The sequence below is a fragment of the Ochotona princeps genome, chromosome 2 (genome assembly GCF_030435755.1).
Source record: "Ochotona princeps isolate mOchPri1 chromosome 2, mOchPri1.hap1, whole genome shotgun sequence".
Taxonomy (NCBI): domain Eukaryota; kingdom Metazoa; phylum Chordata; class Mammalia; order Lagomorpha; family Ochotonidae; genus Ochotona; species Ochotona princeps.
The window spans coordinates 17,432,853-17,454,442 of NC_080833.1; the positions used below are offsets into that span (position 1 = coordinate 17,432,853).

A 21,590-nucleotide genomic window follows, 5' to 3' on the forward strand; every position below is an offset into this window, starting at 1 on the left:
AATTTGTAGAAATGTCTTCTGAGTTACAACGAGTGCTACAAACATGTCAGAATTGGCCTTTGACTAAGTTAAAAAAAAAACATAGGTATAGAAAGGTGGAAATGCACCTGAGCTGTATGGGGGGAAAGCAAGTTTGGGGTGTGTAAGATAATTTGGGAAAGACTTGTTATTTGTGGGTTACAGGTCTCCAAATCAGAGAGACATGTAGAGGGGACAGTGGTAAGTTCCAGCCGAGCCCTGCCTGCAGGCTGAAGTGAGGATTTGTTGTGGGCTGTGATGAGCTTTGCTTTCTATTTCCAAGGGAACTTTCTGAAGCAATGATCCAAGGAAATTGGATGTTTTCACATTGTGTTTCCGGGGCTGAATTTTTATTTACTTATTTGTGTTCCTGATCAATTCCCATGTGTGTTATAATGATGTTACCTGAATTGTAAATACACCTTATGGTATAATCTTAGCATAGGCTCAAGGCACATTGTTGGGTTTCTTTTAAGCTTCTCCACTTTCATGATCCCGAAACCTGGTGAGTTTCCTCTCCTCTGACTCAAGCTTTTCTTGCCGACTTGACTTTCACCTATTCAGATAAATTTCCCAGGAATGGGATAATTGGATCATAAAAAAATTGGTGTTGATCAATTCACTCAAGGACAAAAACGCTACGAATACAGTCGCTGCCCTCAGCAAGCAGGTTGAGTGTTGGCTCCAGCCAAGGTGGGCATAGGGAGGGAAAAATGAGCCTGAGAAGGCTTTAGAGAAGAGCCAGCAGCATTGCTTCTCAGCCTTTTGGCTAAGATGGAGTGTGGAGAAGAGTTAGCACTTGGGCTGACCCTTAATCAGGAAAAAAAAATCCCGAGGTGGCATCTGGCAGGTGCACAAAGGAGTGACAGGCATTCTGGGGCAGAAGGTCCCAGTTTGCATAGTTGTAGTCTGTGTTTGGATGTTTTGGAGAAACTGCCGCAAGAGTACACGGGGCTAGGGGAGGGTGGACAGAAAGCTGTTACACCCGTGAGTAGCAGTGCCTCGCTGCAACTAGCCATCACCTGTTGTAAATGCAGTTGCCCTCTGGTTAGCGTCTTGTGCAAAGCCTACCATTTCATGTTCTTTGTTTTTAAATATTTTTTTTTAAGTCAGGTTTACAGAAAGAAGGGAGAGACAGAGAAAGAGATCTTTTTTTCTGCTGCTTCGCTCCCCAAGTGCCTGCAATGGCCGGAGCTGAGCTGATCTGAAGCCAGGAACCAGGAGCTTCTTCCAGATTTCCCACGCAGGTGCAGGGTCCCAAGGCTTTGGGCTGTCTGGTACACTGACAGGGAGCTGGGTGGGAAGTGGAGCAGCCAGGATATAAACTGAACTGGCGCCCATATGGAATTCCATCACATCCAAGGCAAGGATTTAGCCACTAGGCTACCACGCCAGGCTCTGTAACTTCACTTTCTTAACTCTTGTTATGCCATTTTCTATGATACAGTTTTGTAGGATAGGGGTTCCCTTGTTTCCCCTCCCTTCACTTTTCCACGTATTACCATTGCTGAATTCTGCCGAATGTTTCCAGAAGATCTTCCCTAATCCTCCGCCATCTATCTATTCAAAACAATAGAAAAGGAGGCAGCCCTTCCAAACTCTTTCTATGATGCCATCATCACCTTGATACTAAAGCCAGAGAGAGACACAACAGAGAATTATAGACCAGTATCCCTGAAGAACATAGATGCAGAAATCCTCAACAAAATAGTAGGCAAGAAAATCCAGCAACACAGCAAATAGATCATTCACAAGGACCAAATGTGATTCATCCTTCATATGCAGGATGGCTCAATATATGCAGATCAATGTGATATACCACATCAGCAAATTGAAGAATAAAAACCATTTGATTATCTCACTAAATGCAGAGAAAGCATTCAATAAAATCCAACACCACTTCATGCTAAAAACCCTAAGCAAGATAGGTTTAGAAGGAACATTCCACGACACAATCAAAGCAGTATACATGAGCAACCCAATGCTAGCATCATATTGAACAGGGAAAGGCTGGAAGCTTTTCCACCAAGATCTGGAACCAGACAGGATGTCCATCCACTTTCCTCACAGCTTTTCAGGATAGCACTGGAAGTCTTAGCCAGAGCTATCAGGCAAGAAAAAGATGAAAGGAATTCAAACTGGAAATGTGGTTAAGTCAAATTTTATGCTGATTCTCAAGGCCTGTCCTCTACTTTCCTTCCTTCTTGTCCTTCCAGCTTCTTCAGCCTGTTTTCCAGGAGCCCTTGCCAGCCTTCCATATCCGGAAAGTCTCTCCAGAACAACCTCAGCAAAATGGTGTCTGAATTTTTCCTCCAGGCCATGTCTAGAATTAGAATACCAGTAACTGGATTTTTTTGTAAAATAGAAATTGATGCTCTACATTGTGTATTCAGTTAATTGGAAAAAAGTTTTTTTTTAAAGATTTATTTTTTATTGGAAAGTCAGATATACAGAGAGGAGGAGAGACAGAGAGGAAGATCTTCCTTCCAATGATTCACTCCTTAAGTGACCACAACGGCCGATGCTATGCCAATCCTAAACCAAGAGCCAGGAACCTCCTCCAGGTCTCCCACATGGGTGCAGAGTCCCAATGCATTGGGCCGTCCTCGACTGCTTTCCCAGGCCACAAGCAGGGAGATGGATGGGAAGTGGAGCTACCAGGATTAGAACCGGCGCCCATATGAGATCCCGGTGCGTTCAAGGCGAGGATTTTAGCCGCCAGCCGCCGGGCCCTGGAAATAACTTTTGAAAGAGCCCACTAGATCCCTTTTATTTTGTAAAATCTGTCGCTCTAAGGAAATTACCCTGTTTGCCAGCTTGTCCTCAGGTACTAAATAAAAGCAGTCTTGCCCTCGTATAAGTGTCGCTTGTTGCATCAGTGTTAGATTATAGGGAAGTGCTGGAATGACTTACTCATTTCCTTTGAAGAAAACTGCTTTGTTTTAAAGCATGGTCTGAAGTGTGTACTGTATGAATCATTTAAAATACATTTAAATCTTTAAAATTGTGTCCTGATAACATTTAGTTACATAGCACTAATGGACATTTTTCTCATATTCTTTTCTAGCCTTCTTCAACAATAGTAATAAAATCAAGACTTTTTTATTATTTGCTGAGAAGGGGTAGACATCTTGAGAAATAGTGAGCTAACAAGAAAATATTGTGGTTTTTGTATCCAGTTCTGTAAAACATCACAACTTTGAATTTGCCTTGAAAATAAATGTTTTCAATTTGATTTTAATTTGGAAACATCAATCCCATTTTATTTGGGCATATTCACAGAGATAATTAGAAATATTGTTCTAATCTCAACACTTGGAAAATTCTGTCCCAGTGTGCAGAGGGTGCTAAATTCTTCCTAGGGTTACGTTCCTTGTTTTGTGTTGTAGCTTGTATATATGCATTGTGGGTTTTGTTTTGTTTTGTTTTGTTTTTTCTTATTTACTCAGAAGGCAAAGCAACAAAGAAAGGGGAGAGACAGAGATCCTCTGATATCTGATTCTTTTCCCAAATGGCCATGATGACCAGGAATGGGCCAGGCTGGAACCAGGAGCTTCATCTGGGTCGTCCATGTGGGTGGCAGGGGCTGGAGCAATTGGGCCATTACCCACTGCCAGAGACAGAGTAGCCAGGATTGGAACCAATGCTTTGATATAGGATGCCATCTTCCCAAACAGTGGCTTAACCCATGGCACCACAGTACCAGCCACCGTAGTTTATATTTTGAAAAATCTCTAGATTTTTGAAATTTTATTCTGTATACAAGGGATTATTTTGATGCTGTAAATGCCACTAATTCATAGCACTCAGATGCTAATTCTGTGTCTTGCGCTATGTGGATTCGTCAGTTAATCCTCAAGACTTCATGACGCAGCTGAAGATGGAAAATCCTAATGATTGTCCAAAGTTTCACAGTGAAGACTGGCAGAACTGGGATGCCCTGGAAACCGGATAGGTGTGACCACATTAGCTTATGTTTCTTCTATTCTCTCCATCTCATTTGTTGGGTGGCTTTTCTAAAAGTTGGGCTTGCTCTTTAATGAGTGAAAAGTTTAGTGAGTGCAAATTCAGAGGATGGGTAGGAGAGAAATCAAAGATCATTTACTTGACTGATGAGCAAGTGAGAATGAAGGTGGGTGATCAAACTCTGAATCTTTTAAAAACAACCAACCAACAAAACCCAAACTAGGTGAGATCTGGTTTCTGTTGAACTTTTATCTCTGTGTGTTGGAACTCTGGATGGGAGTGCCTTTCCTTAACAGCTCTCCATGCTTTCCTGGGAGACATCCTTGTCCTCCAGTTGCTTCTCCAGCCTGAGTGGGAGGAGGGGATGTCCCAGGGTTGGCACCTGCACCGCTTCCCCTTCCTGTGTTTGACATAGTCCTAGGACCTTATGCCACTCGCTGCCTTCCCCCTTTGACAGGAAGGTCTCCTCTGATCTTGCTGCTCCTGCTCTGCGTGTAAGCCTGCTTGTTTCAGATAGGATGAGGAGGAAAGGCCAGAGGGGGAGAGCTGGCGGACAAGGAGCTGACATTGCTAAGCATGTGCTTCTGGCCTCAGTGAGAGAACAGAGTGTTTTTTCTGCGAACGCTTCCTGATGTAATCGTGACGGATATCAATGCAGGCAGTTGTCTCCCCCAGCTGTTTAAACTTTAGAGACTAATGGAAAGCTTCAATCCAAACACTTTCCTGGTGTGTGTAGCCAAGGCTTTAAAGGGAACATTCTCTGGGGAAAGTATGTTTTAATTCCTCTTGCTTGAATGAAGGGATTGTTTTGGTTTTTACCTGAAACAGCATAAATACTTGACTAACTTACTGATAATAGAGTAGAAGGAAGCTAGATAACTTTGGAGAAGAACTTTATAAAATGCTCAAATTTTTTTTTTTTAAGAAATTCAGTGAAAGAATTTGAGAATTGTTTGCTTTTAGGTTATATTTAAAATCAGAGAGAGAGAGAGATCCATCTTTTTCCCTCCTCTAGATGCTCATGACAGCTAGCGTTGGTCCGGGCCAAAACCATGTCCCACAGAGGTGTCAGGGATCCACGTGGCTGCTCCCTCCCAGGGTTCACATTCGCATGGATCTGAAGTTGGGAGCAGAGCTGACTCAAATCCAAGTACTTTGTTTTGTGATGTGGGTGTCCCAAGCTGTGCCAAATGCCCACCCCATGAGAATCATCTAATATTATGTATAACTATAGAAAGAACAAGTCTGCTAGCTTCCCTAAGAAGACATGTTCATAGCTGGTCTACTATGAATAGTCAGTGATGCAATACGGAATAAAGGACTGACTTGAATGCCAGTGCTCCATCTGCTCCCATCAGTTCTGTCATTCACACATAGACTTTTAAGAGTTACTTGCTGGGGCCAGTGTGGTGGCATAGCAGGTAAAGCTGCTTCCTGCAACACTGGCATCTCATATGAGTGCTGATTGATTCAAGTCCTGGCTGTTCCACTCCTGATATAGGTCCCTGGGAAGGAAGCAGAAGATGGCTCAATTCCTTGGGCCCCTGCACCGAAGCTCCTGCCTTCATTCTGGCTCAGCACTGGCCATTGTGGTCATTTGGGAAGTGAACCAGTGATGGAAATCTCTTTTTTGTCTCTCTAACTTAACTCCTGCCTTCAAATAAATAAATGTTAAAAAGCAAAAAATGAAAAGTCACTTTGTTTTTGCTAAGTGTTAAAATGAGTTTTTTGAATATCATTGTTTGATTAAAGTATTTGCTAAAATAATGGATGGATTAAAATCTTAATGTTTGGCCATGTAGAGAAAATGACTCCTGAGTTTGGACATATGGTTCTGGGTTTAACTATCAAACTATCAGAGAGACTCTGATCTGAAATTGAAATAACAAAACTAAACCAAAAATTCTTGAACCTGAGGATAAGATGTCTGAGTTTTTTTAGTTGGTGCTTTATGAACCAGCTGGGTGATTTTAGGGCCAAATAGAAAGCTGGTAGAGCATAGTTTCCTTTTAGGCACAATGAGATACAAGACATGAATGGTCTTTTGCTGCTGTTGCATCTACACTAAATGAATAGTAGATATTGAATAATTATCTTGGGAGATAACAAGGAATATTTAACCTGCTTCAGAGAATGTTAATAGCTTCTACTTTTGTGTGACTAGTGTATGCTGATTGTAAGTTCTCTGTTTTTTCTTAGTTCATCACAGTAGCTCTCTAGTTGGAATTATGTTTATTTTTTGCAAAGTCAGATACACAGAGAAGAGACACAGAGAAAGATCTTCTGTCCAATGATTCACTCCCAAAGTGACCGCAATGGCCGGAACTGAGCCAGTCTAAAATCAGGAGCCAGGAACTTCTTCCAGGTCTCCCACCCAGGTACAGGGTCCTAAGGCATTGGGTCGTCCTTGACTGCTTTCCCAGGCCACAAGCAGGGAGCTGGATGGGACGGGATTAGAACTGGCATCCATATGGGATCCCGGTGTATTCAAGGCGAGGACTTTAGCCATAGGCTACAGCACTGGGCCTCTAGTTGGAATTCTTACGTATTTTAAAATTACCTATGCTGGTGTATGCTCATCATGACATCCCACTACATTGCCTAACACTTAGTTCTTGATAATTACAAGTGAATGTATGCATGATTAATGAATACATAAATGATCTGTAATTCAAGCCTGCCCCTTTTTATTTTGAGAATTCTGAATTTATTCCCTTGGAAAGCTTTAGAATAGCTAAATACTGGTGGGGAAAGGAAGAAGAAATGGAGAGAGCTGGCTAGAGGAAGACCCGTGTGTGAGCAAGTCCCTGGTGATCCCTGCACCATCTTCTGTTTGGGCAGGTAGTACGGCGCCTGGATCAGAGAATCTAGAGCTGGTAGGCCTGGGACTAGCTAACTTAGCTCAGGCAGGAGGAAGAAAACAGAAAAGTCTCTTGTAGTTAGGGGGAAAAAGTGTTATGTCTGTAAATTTAGGTGAGGTGTTCTGTAGATGCTCATTGAAAAAGATTAAGCTAATAATTGTGCTTTAAAAAATGTTAAGATTAGAAATTGAGCGATATTTAGACACTAGGTAGACCTATTAAAAAGTTAGATGGGTTGGAGGGACCGTTTACCTAGTGGTTACAGTGACCAGCTCCTGTTCTTCAGTACGTGGATTTAGACCTGTCCCTTTGGGCTCTTTCTGCTGAAGATGTTGGCTCTGGTGATTGGGTTCCTGCCGCCCTTGGGAAATGTCTGGCTCTAGGCTGGGGCTTCAGCTGGGGCCGTTGTGGGCATCTGGGGAGTGAGTGGATGGATTTCTTTTCTGCTGTCTCTGCCTCTCGCATAATAAATGAAAAACCAAGAGAAGCATAGTTTGAGTATATAGGTGTTGAGTAGGTATTCTGTATCCTTACTGGTATAGTACTATGCTCAACCTTTAGATATTATTTCCTTCCTAAGTTCAAAATAACAAACAGAAAGCAGGTGAATATGAAAGCTAAACAGACACGGCTTGCAGCTGAGCTACATTTCTTTTAAAAACTGACTTTTAAAACTGAGAAGACATTACCTTCAAACACATGAAGTGGCTAGCTGATTACATTTTTTTCCCTGAAGTTTAGCTCCTTCCACATCACATGCCTTCACAGACATTCTGCAGGAGCTACACTCTGACTCCTGTACCCTGCAAGGACACTGAGAAGCTGCAGGTCCCTAGCTCAAACTGCCTGGAGCAGAGGCAGGCCCCACTGGAGGGAAGGTGAAGCCTAGAGGCCTTTTCACATGTATTTTCACAATTAAGGAGATACACTGTGTGTGTGTGTGAAACCTAATAGAGTAAAAGATGGGTATGTGTGTGTGAGATCAAAAAACTCATGCCACAGAACCAGTGTTTTGGCATGGAAGGTAAAGCCACTACCACAGAACCAGTGCTTTGGCATGGAAGGTAAAGCCACTACCACAGAACCAGTGTTTTGCCATGGAAGATAAAGCCACTACCACAGAACCAGTGCTTTGGCATGGAGGGTAAAGCCACTACCACAGAACCAGTGCTTTGGCATGGAAGATAAAGCCACTACCACAGAACCAGTGCTTTGGCATGGAGGGTAAAGCCACTGCCTTCGGCACCAGCAATGCATGTAATCACGATTTTAAGTCCCAGCTGCTCCACTTTTTTTTTAAGATTTTTTTATTGGAAAGTGAGATATACAGAGAGGAAGATCTTCTGTCTTTTGATTCATTCCCCAAGTGGCCGCAACAGCTGAAGCTGTGTTGATCTGAAGCCGGGATCCAGGAGCCTCTTTCGTGTCTCCCACACAGGTGCAGGGTCCCAAGGCTTTGGGTTGTCCTCAACTGCTTTCCCAGGCCACAAGCAGGGAGCTGGATGGGAAGCTGGGATGGCAGGATTAGAACCGGCACCCATATAGGATCCTCGCACGTTCAAGACGAGAGCTTTAACAGCAAGATTACCATGCCAGGTCCCTACTCCACTTCTGATTCAGTTTCCTGCTGATTCACCTGGAAAAGCAGCAGAGCATGGCTCAAGCACTTGAGTCTCTGCACCCATGTGGGAGACCAGGAAGAAACTCGTAGCTTTGGTCTCCCCGTGCTCCAGCCGTTGTGGCTGTTTGGGGAGTGAGCCAGAGGATGGGACATCTCTCTCCCTCTTCCTTTGTAGCCCTACCTTCAAACGAAGTAAATATTGAACAAACAGCCAACAAAAAAAGCTGTGCCACGTCCTCACAGTTGGGAAAGCTTTGTAACAGCACAATAAGCTCTTCAGTGTAACATAAATTTAAGTTTTGCTGATTTGAAAAAGGCAAGATGATGGAAAAATCTTCATCCACTCACTCACTGCCCAAGTTGTCACAACAACCGGAGCTGAGCCAGGCTGGAGCCAGGAGCACACGGTTCATCTGGGTCTCCGCTGTGGGTGGCAGGGGCCCAGGTACTTGGGCTGCCTCTGCTGCCTTCTCAGATTCGTTAGTAGGAGACTGGATCAGAAGCGGAGTGGCCAGGACTTGAGCCAGTGATCTGATAGGGGATGCTGGAGTCATGAGCAGTGGTTTAGTATGTTTTGCTGCAGTGCCGGCTCCTCATATAGTATCTGATATGTAATTTTGTTATTGTTGTTGTTCAAGTTACCCTTATAAATATACTGTGGAAGATAATATTTAAGGGGTTTTTAGAAAATTCTAGGTGTTCATTTGCAATGATTGATGTTTTTGTCCTTCAGTGACAGAGGAGGATCAAGAGACCCTGGCAGGCTCTCTTCTTGCTCCCAGCATTTCCAGCACTGCTGCCCGGGACCTGCTCAGTCCACAGTTCACAGCATAATAAAGACTTGATGGACCTTTCTATCGTTTTTGTTATTTAAGGATTTATTTATTTGAAAGGCAGAATTACAGAGACAAAAATCTTCCATCTGCTGGTTCACTCTCCAAATGGTCCCAATGACCAAAACCTTTTCTAGGTCTCCCACATGGATGGCGGGGCCCAAGCATTTAGCCATCTTCTGCTTTCCCAGGGCATTGGCAGGCAGCTGTATTGGAAGTGGATCAGCCTGGACTTGAACTGGCACCTGTAGTGGGATGCTGGTGCTGCAGGTAGTGGCTTTCCCTGCTGTGCCACAGCCCTGCCCCCTGGCCTCACTTTTTGAGAAGACTGTCCAGTGGTTCTTGTGCGCTGGCGTGCTCAAGGAGTATTTAATTTGATTTATTTGTGATTAATTAAGTGTTCCTCAGCCTCATGGCATTAATGGTTACTATGGAGATACAGAACATTTCCTTCCCGGCAGAAAGTGCTCTCGAACAGCACCACTTGAGAGATGGCTGTGTGAGATGCCCATTGGCCTGGCACATACCTGAGCAAAGTGGCTCTTCCTCCGGCATGCCAATGTCAGCTGGACTTGGAGTGCGGCTGCCTGGCTCCCAAAGCCGCAAATGTGTGAACAAAGACACTGTGAGCTTTGTTTCTGAAGGAAAAGACATTGGATAACTAGCACCGAGAAGCAGTGATGGCATTTCCTAGTGTGAAAAGGTCCAAGACAGCGAGGCAGTGCCAGCACACTGGTCCGTGGGTGAAGAGCACTCACACATCCTTGAGGAATCCCTAACCGTTACCACCTTTCCTGTCCAGGTACTTAAAGCTTTCTTCAAAGCACCCGGAGTCGAACACTGCTGGAATGGACATCTTTGCCAAGTTCTCTGCATATATCAAGAATTCAAGGCCAGAGGCTAATGAAGGTAAAAAAAAATTTTTTTTGAAGGTAAAAAATTAAAAATCAAATTACCACGGTGGGAGGAGGGCCTGGGAGGATGGGACCAAACAGCCGTAAAAAGCTACAAGAGTGACAATGAACGGGTTGGTTAGCCTTCCACATTTGTGTCATAAAACTAGAATTTTAGTTTGAAGGCAGATTTACATAGAGAAGATGGCTTAAGTAGTGCATTTGCAGGTTATTTTTGTTTGTTTTGACTAAGGGACACTTTTGTTATTTCACTTGGGAAGAAAGTCTCTTCCGTGAAAACCCCATTTAGTGAACCTTGTGTAACCCGTACCATTTAGTCATTTCTTTTTTCTTCTCTTGGGGATAGTAAGCATGATTTTGGTCTGGGTAACACTGCATATAATCCTTTGTTTAAGAATAACAGTGGTAGACTAGACCCCCTAACCGGGCTCCCGGAATCCTTGAGTTTGTCAGGAGTTTAGACAGTGTGGTTGACTGAGCAGGGTTCTTTTGGGTACAGGTTTACATGCCAGCGGATGATGCTGAAAATCAAAGGGAAGAAACACTGATTAAACCACAGTAAATAACAGTTTTTAAATAACACCAAGCACTTGCTTATTTCCTTATGTGATTTGGGAGGCACATTTCCAAGTGATTCAAGCTTTTTTATTACTATTAAATTGCAGCAGTTTTTAATTTAGCTTTGAAACTCAATATTTTCTTTGCTCTTGGTTTCTGGAATAATATTCACTGCATGAAATGTTTTTCTACCGTGGAAGGGAAAGGGGAAATTTTAGTGCTGGGGCCTGGCTTACGTCCGCTCCTAATGTGCTTCGGTAGCTGCCAGGGTTCGGAAGCGATTTTCTTTAGTAATTGACCTTTTTCCTGACAGATGTTCTGTCTCAGTGATTTCTATGCTAAGTAGATGGTTGCATTGCAAGCCCTCTGCTCCACAGACGGTGTCTTTCTAGTCCGTCCTTTTATACAGACACTCTTGCTGCGTGGGTCTTTGGCCTGTCTGCAAGTTGAAAGTTTGGTTTTTTTTTTCTCCAAGTGGCTTTTTGGGGGGTGGAGTGTAGTGGGAAGGAGAAAGGAACAGAATGCGCTTGCTTCAGCTTTTGGGGGACAAGGGTGGTGTGTAGAGAGAAAAGGAGAAAGTGACTCACCTAAGTGTAACTGTGTGTTCTATTTTTTCTGATGGGCTTGTTATTTTCTTAAGTGGCCGCCAACGCTTACTGTCCTCAACAGTGAGAACAAACAGCAGCCTGGAGCACAGGGCGCCTAACTTGGGAGGCTTTCTATTCAGTTACCTATTGGTAAATAAGACTTGCAGTTGCCAAGCAACTTCCCTCCACAGGGACCTGTCGCTGGTGCTAGCCTTTAGGAAACATGATTCCAGTTGGCGCTGGAGTCCTAGGGCTCTCCTACCCTGGCCTGTGGCAGATCGGTCATGGGTTTAGTGTGATGAATACCTTCAGTATGTTTAAGAAGTGAGTGCCCCCCTCCTCCCAGCCCTACCCAAATGCTGACAGTGCACACCTCAGTGCGTTTGTCATTTCATGTGGTGAATCTGAGCCAATGAATCTTTGATTAGTTTCACCAGCCTGTTAAGTGTATCACAAAAGCCAATCTATTTGCAGTTTTAAGATCCCTCAGGATTGAACTCCATGTAAGGAGTTAGATGCCTAGAGGCTGGTTTTGGGCCAGTGCTTAGATTGGGGTACAGAGTGAACAAATCAGATTTAAAGAAAATAAAAGGAAACAATGGAAGAGGAGAAGGGAGAGACAGACAGTGGTTTTTCTTGGTGGGCATGTGAGTGACAGTTTGTAGACGCGTGGAAGCATCAGAAAGGAGAACGGCAGGTGATGCTTGGATGGGCCGGCTCAGGTCTGCCCTGGCTCACATCCGGGTGTGCTCTGGAGGTTTAGTTCATTAACGTTTATGAAAGCTCAGGCACCGTATTGGTATTTATGGTAAACTTCAGAGGGAAGCGACTGCCGGTGATGGAACCTGCCACAGTATGTCCGCAGGCGTATTTCCCAATGTCCACATGCCTGTCTGAATGGAGGCAAGGAATCTAGAAGTTCTGATTGGTTCCTTTTTGTGCAAGATACCCTTTCTTCTGCTAGGCCCCCTCTGTCTTGCCGTCTGGTTGCTCTCTGCCTTTCTCCCAGGAAGTGTTGGGACTTGGAGGAAGGTGAGGAGCTGCATCATGTATCCAACCATCCTTTCCATGCGTGTGGCCTGACCTTTAAAAAACATGATCTGGGTCTTGTTACTTACCCTTTATTAAACCAACGTAAAGGCTCAAACTTCATCATGACTTGTATTGTTTTTCAAACAACACAAACATAGATGGTTATTTCCTGTTTTGAATTTTACTCATTGCGAACATACAGGTAATAGAGCAAGGCATTGTTTCTGAAAATCTGAGTGTGAAACTAGATGTGATGAGAGTCTCAGTGCTTCTTCCTCACGTGACATGGCCTTTCCCAACAGTCCAGTTCTCACCTTATCGATGCCCCTTTGCAGGTGTTTTACATGTTTGTGTGTTTGTGTATATTCACATGCTAAAGGAATAGAACTGTACTTTGATTTTTGAAATGCTACTTAATTTAAATTCCATGATGAGGATTTAACTGTTTCCCTAATGGGATAGACATCAGTTGTGGGAGTTTATGGTTTTTTTTTCCAAATGGTAACAAACAGCGATGCCAAATGAATGCCCTTGAGTTGGATTCCAGATAGGTCAGAAGGTTGCTGAATTTTAAAATCTCCTCTTTCACCAAATTGTTCTCTGAAATATACTGGTTTGTATTCCTACTGACATTGAAATCTTCATTTTCCCATCCTTCTGGTGTGTGTGAATTTAAAAATTTTTCTGTGTTCTCACTGTGACAAGCTTTGTTCTTGTAACTTTTAATCTGACTGGGTGGCCTCTGTTGTACTTATTAGAGAGCTTTTGAAAAAGCTTCTTAGAGATCCCAGTGTTACTACCATACTGGTAATTCCTAAGGAGTAGGCTACTACTGTGGCCTACTATTGCCGACTAGTGGTCAATCTTGACAGTGTCCTTGTCGTTACACATTTCTTTGTTTATTGAACAGTGCCTTTTTTCTTCTGAAGATTTATTTTCCTTTTTTTTTTGAAAGAGTTACAGAGAGAAGTAGAGACACAGAGAGAGAGCTTTTATTTGCTTTGGGCCATCCTCAGCTGCTTTCCCAGGCCACAAGCAGGGAACTGGATGGGAAGCGGGGCTGCCAGGATTAATACTGGTGCCTTCAAGGCGAGGACTTTAGCCGCTAGGCCACCGTGCCAGGCCCAAATTTGTGGGATTTTTAAGAAACAAAGGCAACATACAAGAGCCAAGCATTTCTCTCAGAACATCCATGCTAGAGGAAATACAAATGTGGTTTTTCAGACAAAAGGAAAATGATTTTAGGTGATTTCCCAAACCTTCAGGAGACAAACAAGGTCATATATGTAAGCTATGAAAGATGAATGAGTAGGTACTGTTTAAAAAAACAATAAGCCCTTGCAGGATCTGTAGGATATGTGGAGTTAAGAAGCATGACAACTGTCAATTCAGGTCAGAATATTTTCTCTGACCAAAAAAAAAAAAAAAAAAAGATATATATAGCAAAGTATACCAAAGTCTCTGTGTATCTTCAAGTTAAGAGATACATTTCTAAATAACAGATGGAAGAAGAACATGACAAAAATGTAGTGTATCTGAACTTGTGGGGATGTGAGCGACACTGATGTGCTTAGAGGGAAATTGCAACTCTAAATGTATTTATTAGCTCTGAAAATTGATAGTCTGGAAGGATCTGCTTGAAGGCTTTGGCTAGGAAAAAAAAAAGCAAATCCTAAAAATAGAATATAAAGTAAAAGCAAATGTGATCATGTCAGTTGAAGCTACAGGTGGGATCTTTGAAAAATCTAGCAAGTAAAAATTGGTACATTGTTGTCATGAAAATAGACAAGAGAAGGCAAAGACAATATTAGGAATAGACAGAATGTTTCAGATCTTATAGTGGATCTTGGTGAATGTTATGAAAAAGTTTATGCTTAAAGACTTTGAAAACTCTGGAAGACTTTATAGAAAGTACAGTGTAAGCTGAAATGTTGGCACAAGAAGAAATTGAAACTAAATGATCGTCAGGAAATTAATACTGACTCTGGCAGCGTACCGGTCAAAATAGGTCCATGTAGCACCCAAACCTAACATCCAACAGGTTCCGACAAGATCAGCACAACCAACAACCTAATTATATAGGACACCTGGTGTCTCTCTAATGCTGGGACCTGCTCCAACCGGAAGTGGGAGAAAGGTTGCAGTGACAACAGTGCAGCCTCAGCACGGTATCACAGGAGGTGGAGAGTGGTGAGACAAGAGGTGGGGCTGTGGAGACCACGGTGGAAATCTGACGTAAGAACCCAGACCTGGAACTCGCTGGAGGTTGTGGCACAAGTGGCTGCAAGGAAAAAGGTGTGTACCAACCGCAATAAGTAAAATTGCATTGTAGCCCTGTGGGTGACACAGCTTAGAAACCTGCCCCAAGGAATTCAAGACTCTGCTAACCAGAAGTACAATGAACAAGAGCAAAAGAAGAGACAAAGGCACAATGAATATTACCGAAAACTCCCCTGCAAAGGAGCAAAACCCATTGCCAACCTCAGAGTTAACTGAGGAAGACATTGAGAAAATGGGGCACACAGAATCCATAAGACTCATTTTAAAGATTCTGATCAACAATGAGAAGCTCATGCAAGAGTTCAAAGAATTTAAGGAAGCAATAAAGCAAATCAAGGCTGGTATATCAGAAATCAAGAACACAGTAGAGCAAATTAAGAGTACAGTGGAGAGTCTCCAAAACAGAATGAAGCAAGCAGAAGAAAGAATCTCAGAATTGGAAGGTATTTCCTGTCACCAGGGGGAAGCAAACAAAAAGCTGGAAGCAGAGCTGGATCAGGCCAAAAAAAGTATTCAAGAATTGAAAGACACTATTAGGAGGCCAAATCTAAGAGTTATGGGAGTCCCAGAAGGTGCAGAAAGAGAAGGTGAGTTTGCAAATGTATTTAATGAAATAATAAAGGAAAATTTCCCTAATCTAGAGGAAGAATTGGGAAACAAGTTCCAGGAGGGGCACAGAACTCCCAACAGGCTTGATCAAAAGCGATCTTCACCACAACATATGATCATCAAGCTCTCTTCAATCGAACATAAGGAAAAGATCCTTAAATGCGCACGTGAAAAAAATCAGTTGACATATAAAGGAAAGCCAGTTAATCTCACAGGAGATCTCTCACAGGAAACTCTACAGGCCAGAAGAGAATGCATTGACATATTCCAGATTCTAAAAGAGAAAAATTGTTGGCCCAGGATAACATATCCAGCAAAGCTTTCTTTCGTCTTTGAAAATAAAATAAAATTCTTCCACAGTAAAGAAAAGCTAAAGGAATTTGCCTCTTCCAAACCTGCCCTACAAATGATACTTATACATGTTCTCTTGACAGAGAAGAGGAATAGCACCTACCAAAACCAAAGGCAAATGTGAAGAACATCCCAGTAAAATGACAACAGAAGACTAAACCAATGAACAACCCATTCCTAAAATGACAGGACCAAAGTACCACCCATACCTATTAAACTCTGAATGTAAATGGCTTAAGCTCAATCAAAAGTCATAGATTAGTACACTGGATTAAAAATCAAAACCCACCTGCTTATTGTCTGGAGGAGACACACTTCAACAAAGATCAGTGGAAACTGTATTGCATGGGTTTTGTTGTTTTCTGTTGTTTTCATCTCTTCAAAACACTTCCTTCTGATTAAATCATTCAATGACTCGTAGATTATGCAGTGGCATTTTCTTCAAGAAGGTTCTTGATTTTCATTTCTTCAGCTACACATTAGTCATTTAATAGCATGTTATTCAACTTCTTCATGTTGTTAATTTCTACTTTTCTTCCAGATGTTGATTTTGTTTTGTGCCTCTTCATTTAAGGGGATGTATAGTAGCTGTGTAATGGAGACTGTCATATCTAGTAACATGTCATTTAACTTCATGGCATTGTACATTTCTACTTTTCTTTCTATTGTTGATTTTGAATCATGACTTTTCATTTAAGGAGATGTACATACAGTAGCTGCGAAATTGAGACTAACATTCAGATGTGAGGATATAGTGTGTTATGCGTTTCTACTTCCAGACAAAGATGGACTTACAATGAAACTGTTTACTATATCTTGACAATAGGATTCTGAACTCTCTACCAGTGTCTATGCCCACAATGTTGGACATATGACTGAGTATGAAGAACTATATGTTAGTAATGATATAGAGGAACTGGGGGGGAGGGAACTGGGGAGGGGATAAGGGAATATGAAACTATTATAACAACAACAATAATAAAATATATTTAAAAAAAAAAAGAAACTAAATGATCGTATAGCTGTAAGTACCATTGAAGATTTTCTTATCATGTAAGGCAAATCTAGGTCCTTTGTGAGCTCCTCCGAGTATTCGGGCACAGGTGCCCCAGAGTTCCCGAGAAAAGCAGAGGGAGTTACTTCCCACCTGCCTTTTTTTTTTAAAAAAGATTTATTTTTATCAGAAAATCATATATACAGAGGGGAGGAGAGACAGAGAAGATCTTCTACTCACTAATTCACTCCCGAAGTAGCCACAATGGCTGGAGCTGAGCCAATCTGAAGCCAGGAGCCTCTTGCAGGTCTCCCACGTGGGTGCAGGGTCCCAAGGCTTTGGGCCATCCTCGACTGCTTTCCCAGCCCAGAGGCAGGGAGCTGGATAGGAAGTGGGGCTGCCGGGATTAGAACTGGCACCCATATGGGATCCTGGCACATTCAAGGTGAGAACTTAAGTCACTAGACTATCGCACCGGGCCCCCACCTGCTTTTTGAGGCCATCGTTAGTATCAAAACATAAGGAAATCAACTGGAAGGACAATTTCAGGGCAGTCTACCTTTTGAACACAAAGGCAAAAGGCAAGATGTGCGCCTAACCCAAAATCACGGAAAAAGGTGAACACAGCCAAGTTGGATATTGCTGACTGATATTTGCCATTCACCTTAATAAAGGAGAAAAGTTATTATTTCAATAGAAGCAGAAAAAAATTGAGAATATTTAGTGCTTACGGTCAAAATGTTTATTATTGTTAGAAAGTCTTGAAAAATGAGGCATTGCTGGGAACTTCCTTAATCTGATAAAGAATATTGACAAAATATTGACAAACTGCAGCAAGTGTCATACTTAATGGAGAAGTGGCACCTTTCCCTTGGGACAGGGAACTGTAACAGGGTGCTCACTGTGAACACTTCCATGTAGTGCTGGGGTCGGAGGCAGAACAATAAGGACAGTAAAAGGTACAGAACTGTAAGGGACGGTATCTTCTATTATTATTATTATTATTATTCCCTTAAGGGTTTATTTATTTGAAAGAGTTCCTGGACAGCGTGGGGGAGGGGTCTTCTCACCACTGGTTCACTTGCATGTCTGTCTCATCTCCCACCCTGTGTAAGCTGACTCCGGGCGAGCTGGCCCCTGCCCAGTGGATTTCGGTTGTGAGCGCCTCCTGTCCACCCTCGGGAGGCGCTGGCTGAGAACCTGATGCCTCTGCTTCGCGGGTGGGCTGTTCTTCCTTCTTACAATAGCCGCTCTTTTTTCCCCAGCGCTGGAGAGGGGTCTCTTGAAGACATTGCAGAAACTGGACGAATATCTGAATTCTCCTCTCCCCGATGAGATTGATGAGAATAGTATGGAGGACATTAAATTCTCTACACGAAAGTTTCTTGATGGCAACGAGATGACGTTAGCCGATTGCAACCTGCTGCCCAAGCTGCACATTGTCAAGGTGGGTGCGCGGAGGGGGGGGGGTCATGTCGCTTCCTGTGAGCTTGCCAGGAGCCTCCAAATTGGTGTAGCTGTCTGGGCAACACTTGGAATCTGCTAGGGTTAATTCAATGGAAAGTTATGTCTGAAAATGTAGGCAATATGAGGAACAGAAATGTGTGTGTGTGTGTGTGTGTGTGTGTGTGTGTGTGAGTGTGTGAGAGACCACATAGAAATTGCAACAGTGTAGTAGGTAACTAAGTTGGGGTTACCCTGATGACTCACAAGGCGTCACAATCTGTCCTGTGATCAATTCTCCTCAAGGTAAAATCTTGAGCCTTTCTTGTGAGCTCCTGGGCCAGGCACTTGGCTAACTAGAACAGAACTAATTGTGCAATAATGATGCAAGAAGGAGAACCAGAGGCCTAAAGCAGCGTGTTTGCTTATCCAGTAATGACACTTGAGTTGTCCAAGGCTGAGTCCCTGATTGTTGCTTAACACTCCTGCTAGCATGATGGTGACAGACCTCTTTTCAAATGGAAGCAGTCGCCAGAGAATACAGGAATCGATCGTCTGTGTTTGTAGTCAGAGATGCATCCAAGTTTGCCAGACCTGGAAATTGAAACCTGCTAACGTTGGCTGTCTTTGGCATTGCAGGTGGTGGCCAAAAAATACCGCAACTTTGACATCCCCAAAGGAATGACGGGCATCTGGAGATACCTGACCAACGCCTACAGCAGGGACGAGTTCACCAACACCTGCCCCAGTGACAAGGAAGTAGAGATAGCATACAGTGACGTAGCCAAAAGACTGACCAAGTAAGCCAGCGCTTGTGAAAGAGATGCCTTGCCGATCTTCCCCGACGAACATGCTTCTCTAACAGACGGCTCCTCTTCCCTAGAGTAGACAATGTATGTTGCATGAGCATTGCAGTTACTCAAGCTTAGGATCAAGGCTAGACCAGGTGTAGTCATTACCGTAAAACATACACTCCTGAGCAGTATTATTGGAACATCCCGTGCCCCATCCCCGGGTCCCAAAGACGCTCCTCCGCGGGCTGTCTCTGGCGGGGAGATCACCCCTTCTCTGGACCATCACCGTGGGCAGCTGGCAGGACTGCTGAACTGCAGTTTCCCTGAACTGTTCCACAACATCACTCAGCCCCAAACTGGTGCATAATTCATGATACAAGGAATATTTACGTATTGGGGAGGGAATTTCAGGATATTTAGAAAGAGTAAAGGATTGCCACTGTAGCAGAAATGGTCTGATTTCGGTTTAATCTGCCTATTGCTGGAAATCCACCAGATGGCCACCACACGGAGTGTTTTTCTGGAGAGGTGCCGAACGCTGGGCCGCTCTGCTCTGTAGCGCCTGCTCACTCGCTCTCAAGCTGGCAAAGAGCAGCCATCCTTCACAGTAGGTTTCATCCTGTCCCAAGAAAGAGGCTCAGGTGAAAGAGAAGGGTGAAGCTTTTCAGGTCCAAGCTGGCGCTGTGGTTAGAGGGGCGCTGCGGAGCCCCCAGGCCAGGGTGGAGATGCGCTGCTGCCTCTGCCCGCTCTGGGCCAGCGCCCTGGCGCGCTCTCCTTGGTGTAAAACGCACTGCTGAGGTGGCATCGGGCCCTCTAGATCTTTCAGACTACACCACACAAGCTAATGTTTAGTTGGTTTAGCTAATGATTAGGAAAAACTTCACACTCAAAGAAATGAAGGAGTTTAAGGAGGACTTGGCAAAATATTAAGTGAATTTTGCTCCTAAAGTGTATTTAACGTTGGTTAGCGAGAAGGCGTGAAGTCTATTCTCCCTGAAGCGTGAGGTCAGTGTGCATGACGGCCGTTGCCGGCCGGTCTCCACTCCCGTTAGGCCTGCGTGGAGGCATGTCCACACCCGCTGCACGCAACTGGAGTTGCCACAGTGTATTTTAGTGAACTTCTGCCTACTCTGAATCAGTACACTTTCTTGAGCTAAATTTTTTTACAGCCACAGGGAGGGATAACATTGAGTGTGCGTTTTTTCTTTCTTATTTTTTTAATTGAAGTCCTAAGCCATGAATTATTTGTGCTCTAACAAGGGAAATGGAACTATTGAACTTGATGAAAATAAAGGTTACTATGTACTATGTATTAATTTTTTTTTTTTAAACAAAATGGGCTACTCTTAAGACTGTGGTCATGACTGCATACACTTTGGGTAATTTGCATATCACTTGTTCTAGAAGTGTTCTTTCCTGCTCGGGTTTTCTCTTGGAAATGTGAATGCTGTGACAGGGCAGCATCCCTCCTGGCTGTGGCAGCGCTGACTGGCAGGCCCAGCCTGGCTTCTACAAGCCTGCTGTGTGTCCTGCCGTCTGTGATGGACTTAGGACAGGGAGCCCTTGCCTGTCTCAGGACTCCGTGCTCCGGACCACGAACCTGAGCCCCCGTTTTGTGAGGAAGCACAATCCAGCTCTTGGCAGAAGCGCTGTTGTCTGTGAGCCATCCCGGTGCACTAGCCTGGTGGCGGTGTCCTGTCCACTCCCGAGCCCAGGCAGGTGTCAGGGAGGCCTACTGAACCCTGTCTTGAGGTTTCCAGTGTGACAATATCAGAGGAGGGGTTGGGGGCACCTGGCGTGCCTTTTAGTGAGTGGTGGGCCCAGCGGTGCCAGTCAGACCGTGTCCGCCCAGGACAGGGGTAAGCAGCACCAGGCCAGGAGGCAGCTCCTCTCTAGATGGTTCTTGTCCTTGTTGCTTTTATTGCCCAGTGATTACATGTGGCTGTCCCTCTGGTGTCTCAGGAAGGCTGATCCTGAGATTGTGATGAAAAGAGGCTTATTTTTCTCCTATAGAGACAAGGTTTTGTGACTTAATCAAGGAAGTCGGATGGCGATTATTAAACAGACAAAGCCCATAAAAAGGCTAATATTGCATCTCATGTTTCTAGAAAGGTCATGGCTTAAAATCTTCAGAGCTTTGGGATATAGAAGTTTCCATGGAAATTCCTATAGGGTATGGGGTTGACAGTGTGGAAATGGAGCTGGGTTTGGTTTCTCTGACTGCTGGGGACCCCTCGTGTGCTCCCTGCTTGGCTACACTGCAGTGAACACACACAGTCCAAGGGGAGGGGCTCACTGTTCCCCAGGGGGGCCTGTGCTGTTCCAGCTGATCCAGCGTAAGGATTGTATTTCTTGCCAACTTTAGCTTTCACCACTTGTCTTGAAACCCTTGAACAATCTGTATACAGTTAAGCGGTTGATGACATTTTGTTGAGGCTGAGTGGACCGACCTAGGTGGTTTTTACTTGTGTTAACTTCCGAGCCTCTACAGAGTTGTGTGTAGACAGCTTTTATTTCTATGCATTAAAAATGTTCATTTAGAAAATACTTACAAAGTGAAACTGAGAGGAATACAAGTTATTTTTTCATAAACGTTTTGATATGCATTTCATCAAGTTTGTTAATTCACCAATTTTTTACACTGGTTATAATCAGTACTGAACTCAAAGAGGGGAAGGCATTCAAATTACATTCTCTACAAATTAACCAGACAGGAGCCACTCATTTTT

The 21,590-nt window shown here is 43.7% G+C and overlaps 1 protein-coding gene across 1 annotated transcript in view; it reads left to right on the top strand.

Moving 5' to 3' along the window:
- The window catches only part of CLIC4 (chloride intracellular channel 4), a 75,447-nt gene extending 56,135 nt beyond the window's left edge, over positions 1–19,312 (top strand). The window contains exons 4-6 of the mRNA XM_058676991.1: positions 10,102–10,208; positions 17,890–18,071; positions 18,707–19,312. Coding sequence (XP_058532974.1) covers positions 10,102–10,208; positions 17,890–18,071; positions 18,707–18,871 — 454 coding nt within the window. The 3' untranslated portion in view covers positions 18,872–19,312. The remainder of the gene's footprint in view (positions 1–10,101; positions 10,209–17,889; positions 18,072–18,706) is intronic.
- Positions 19,313–21,590: the final 2,278 nt, after the last annotated feature.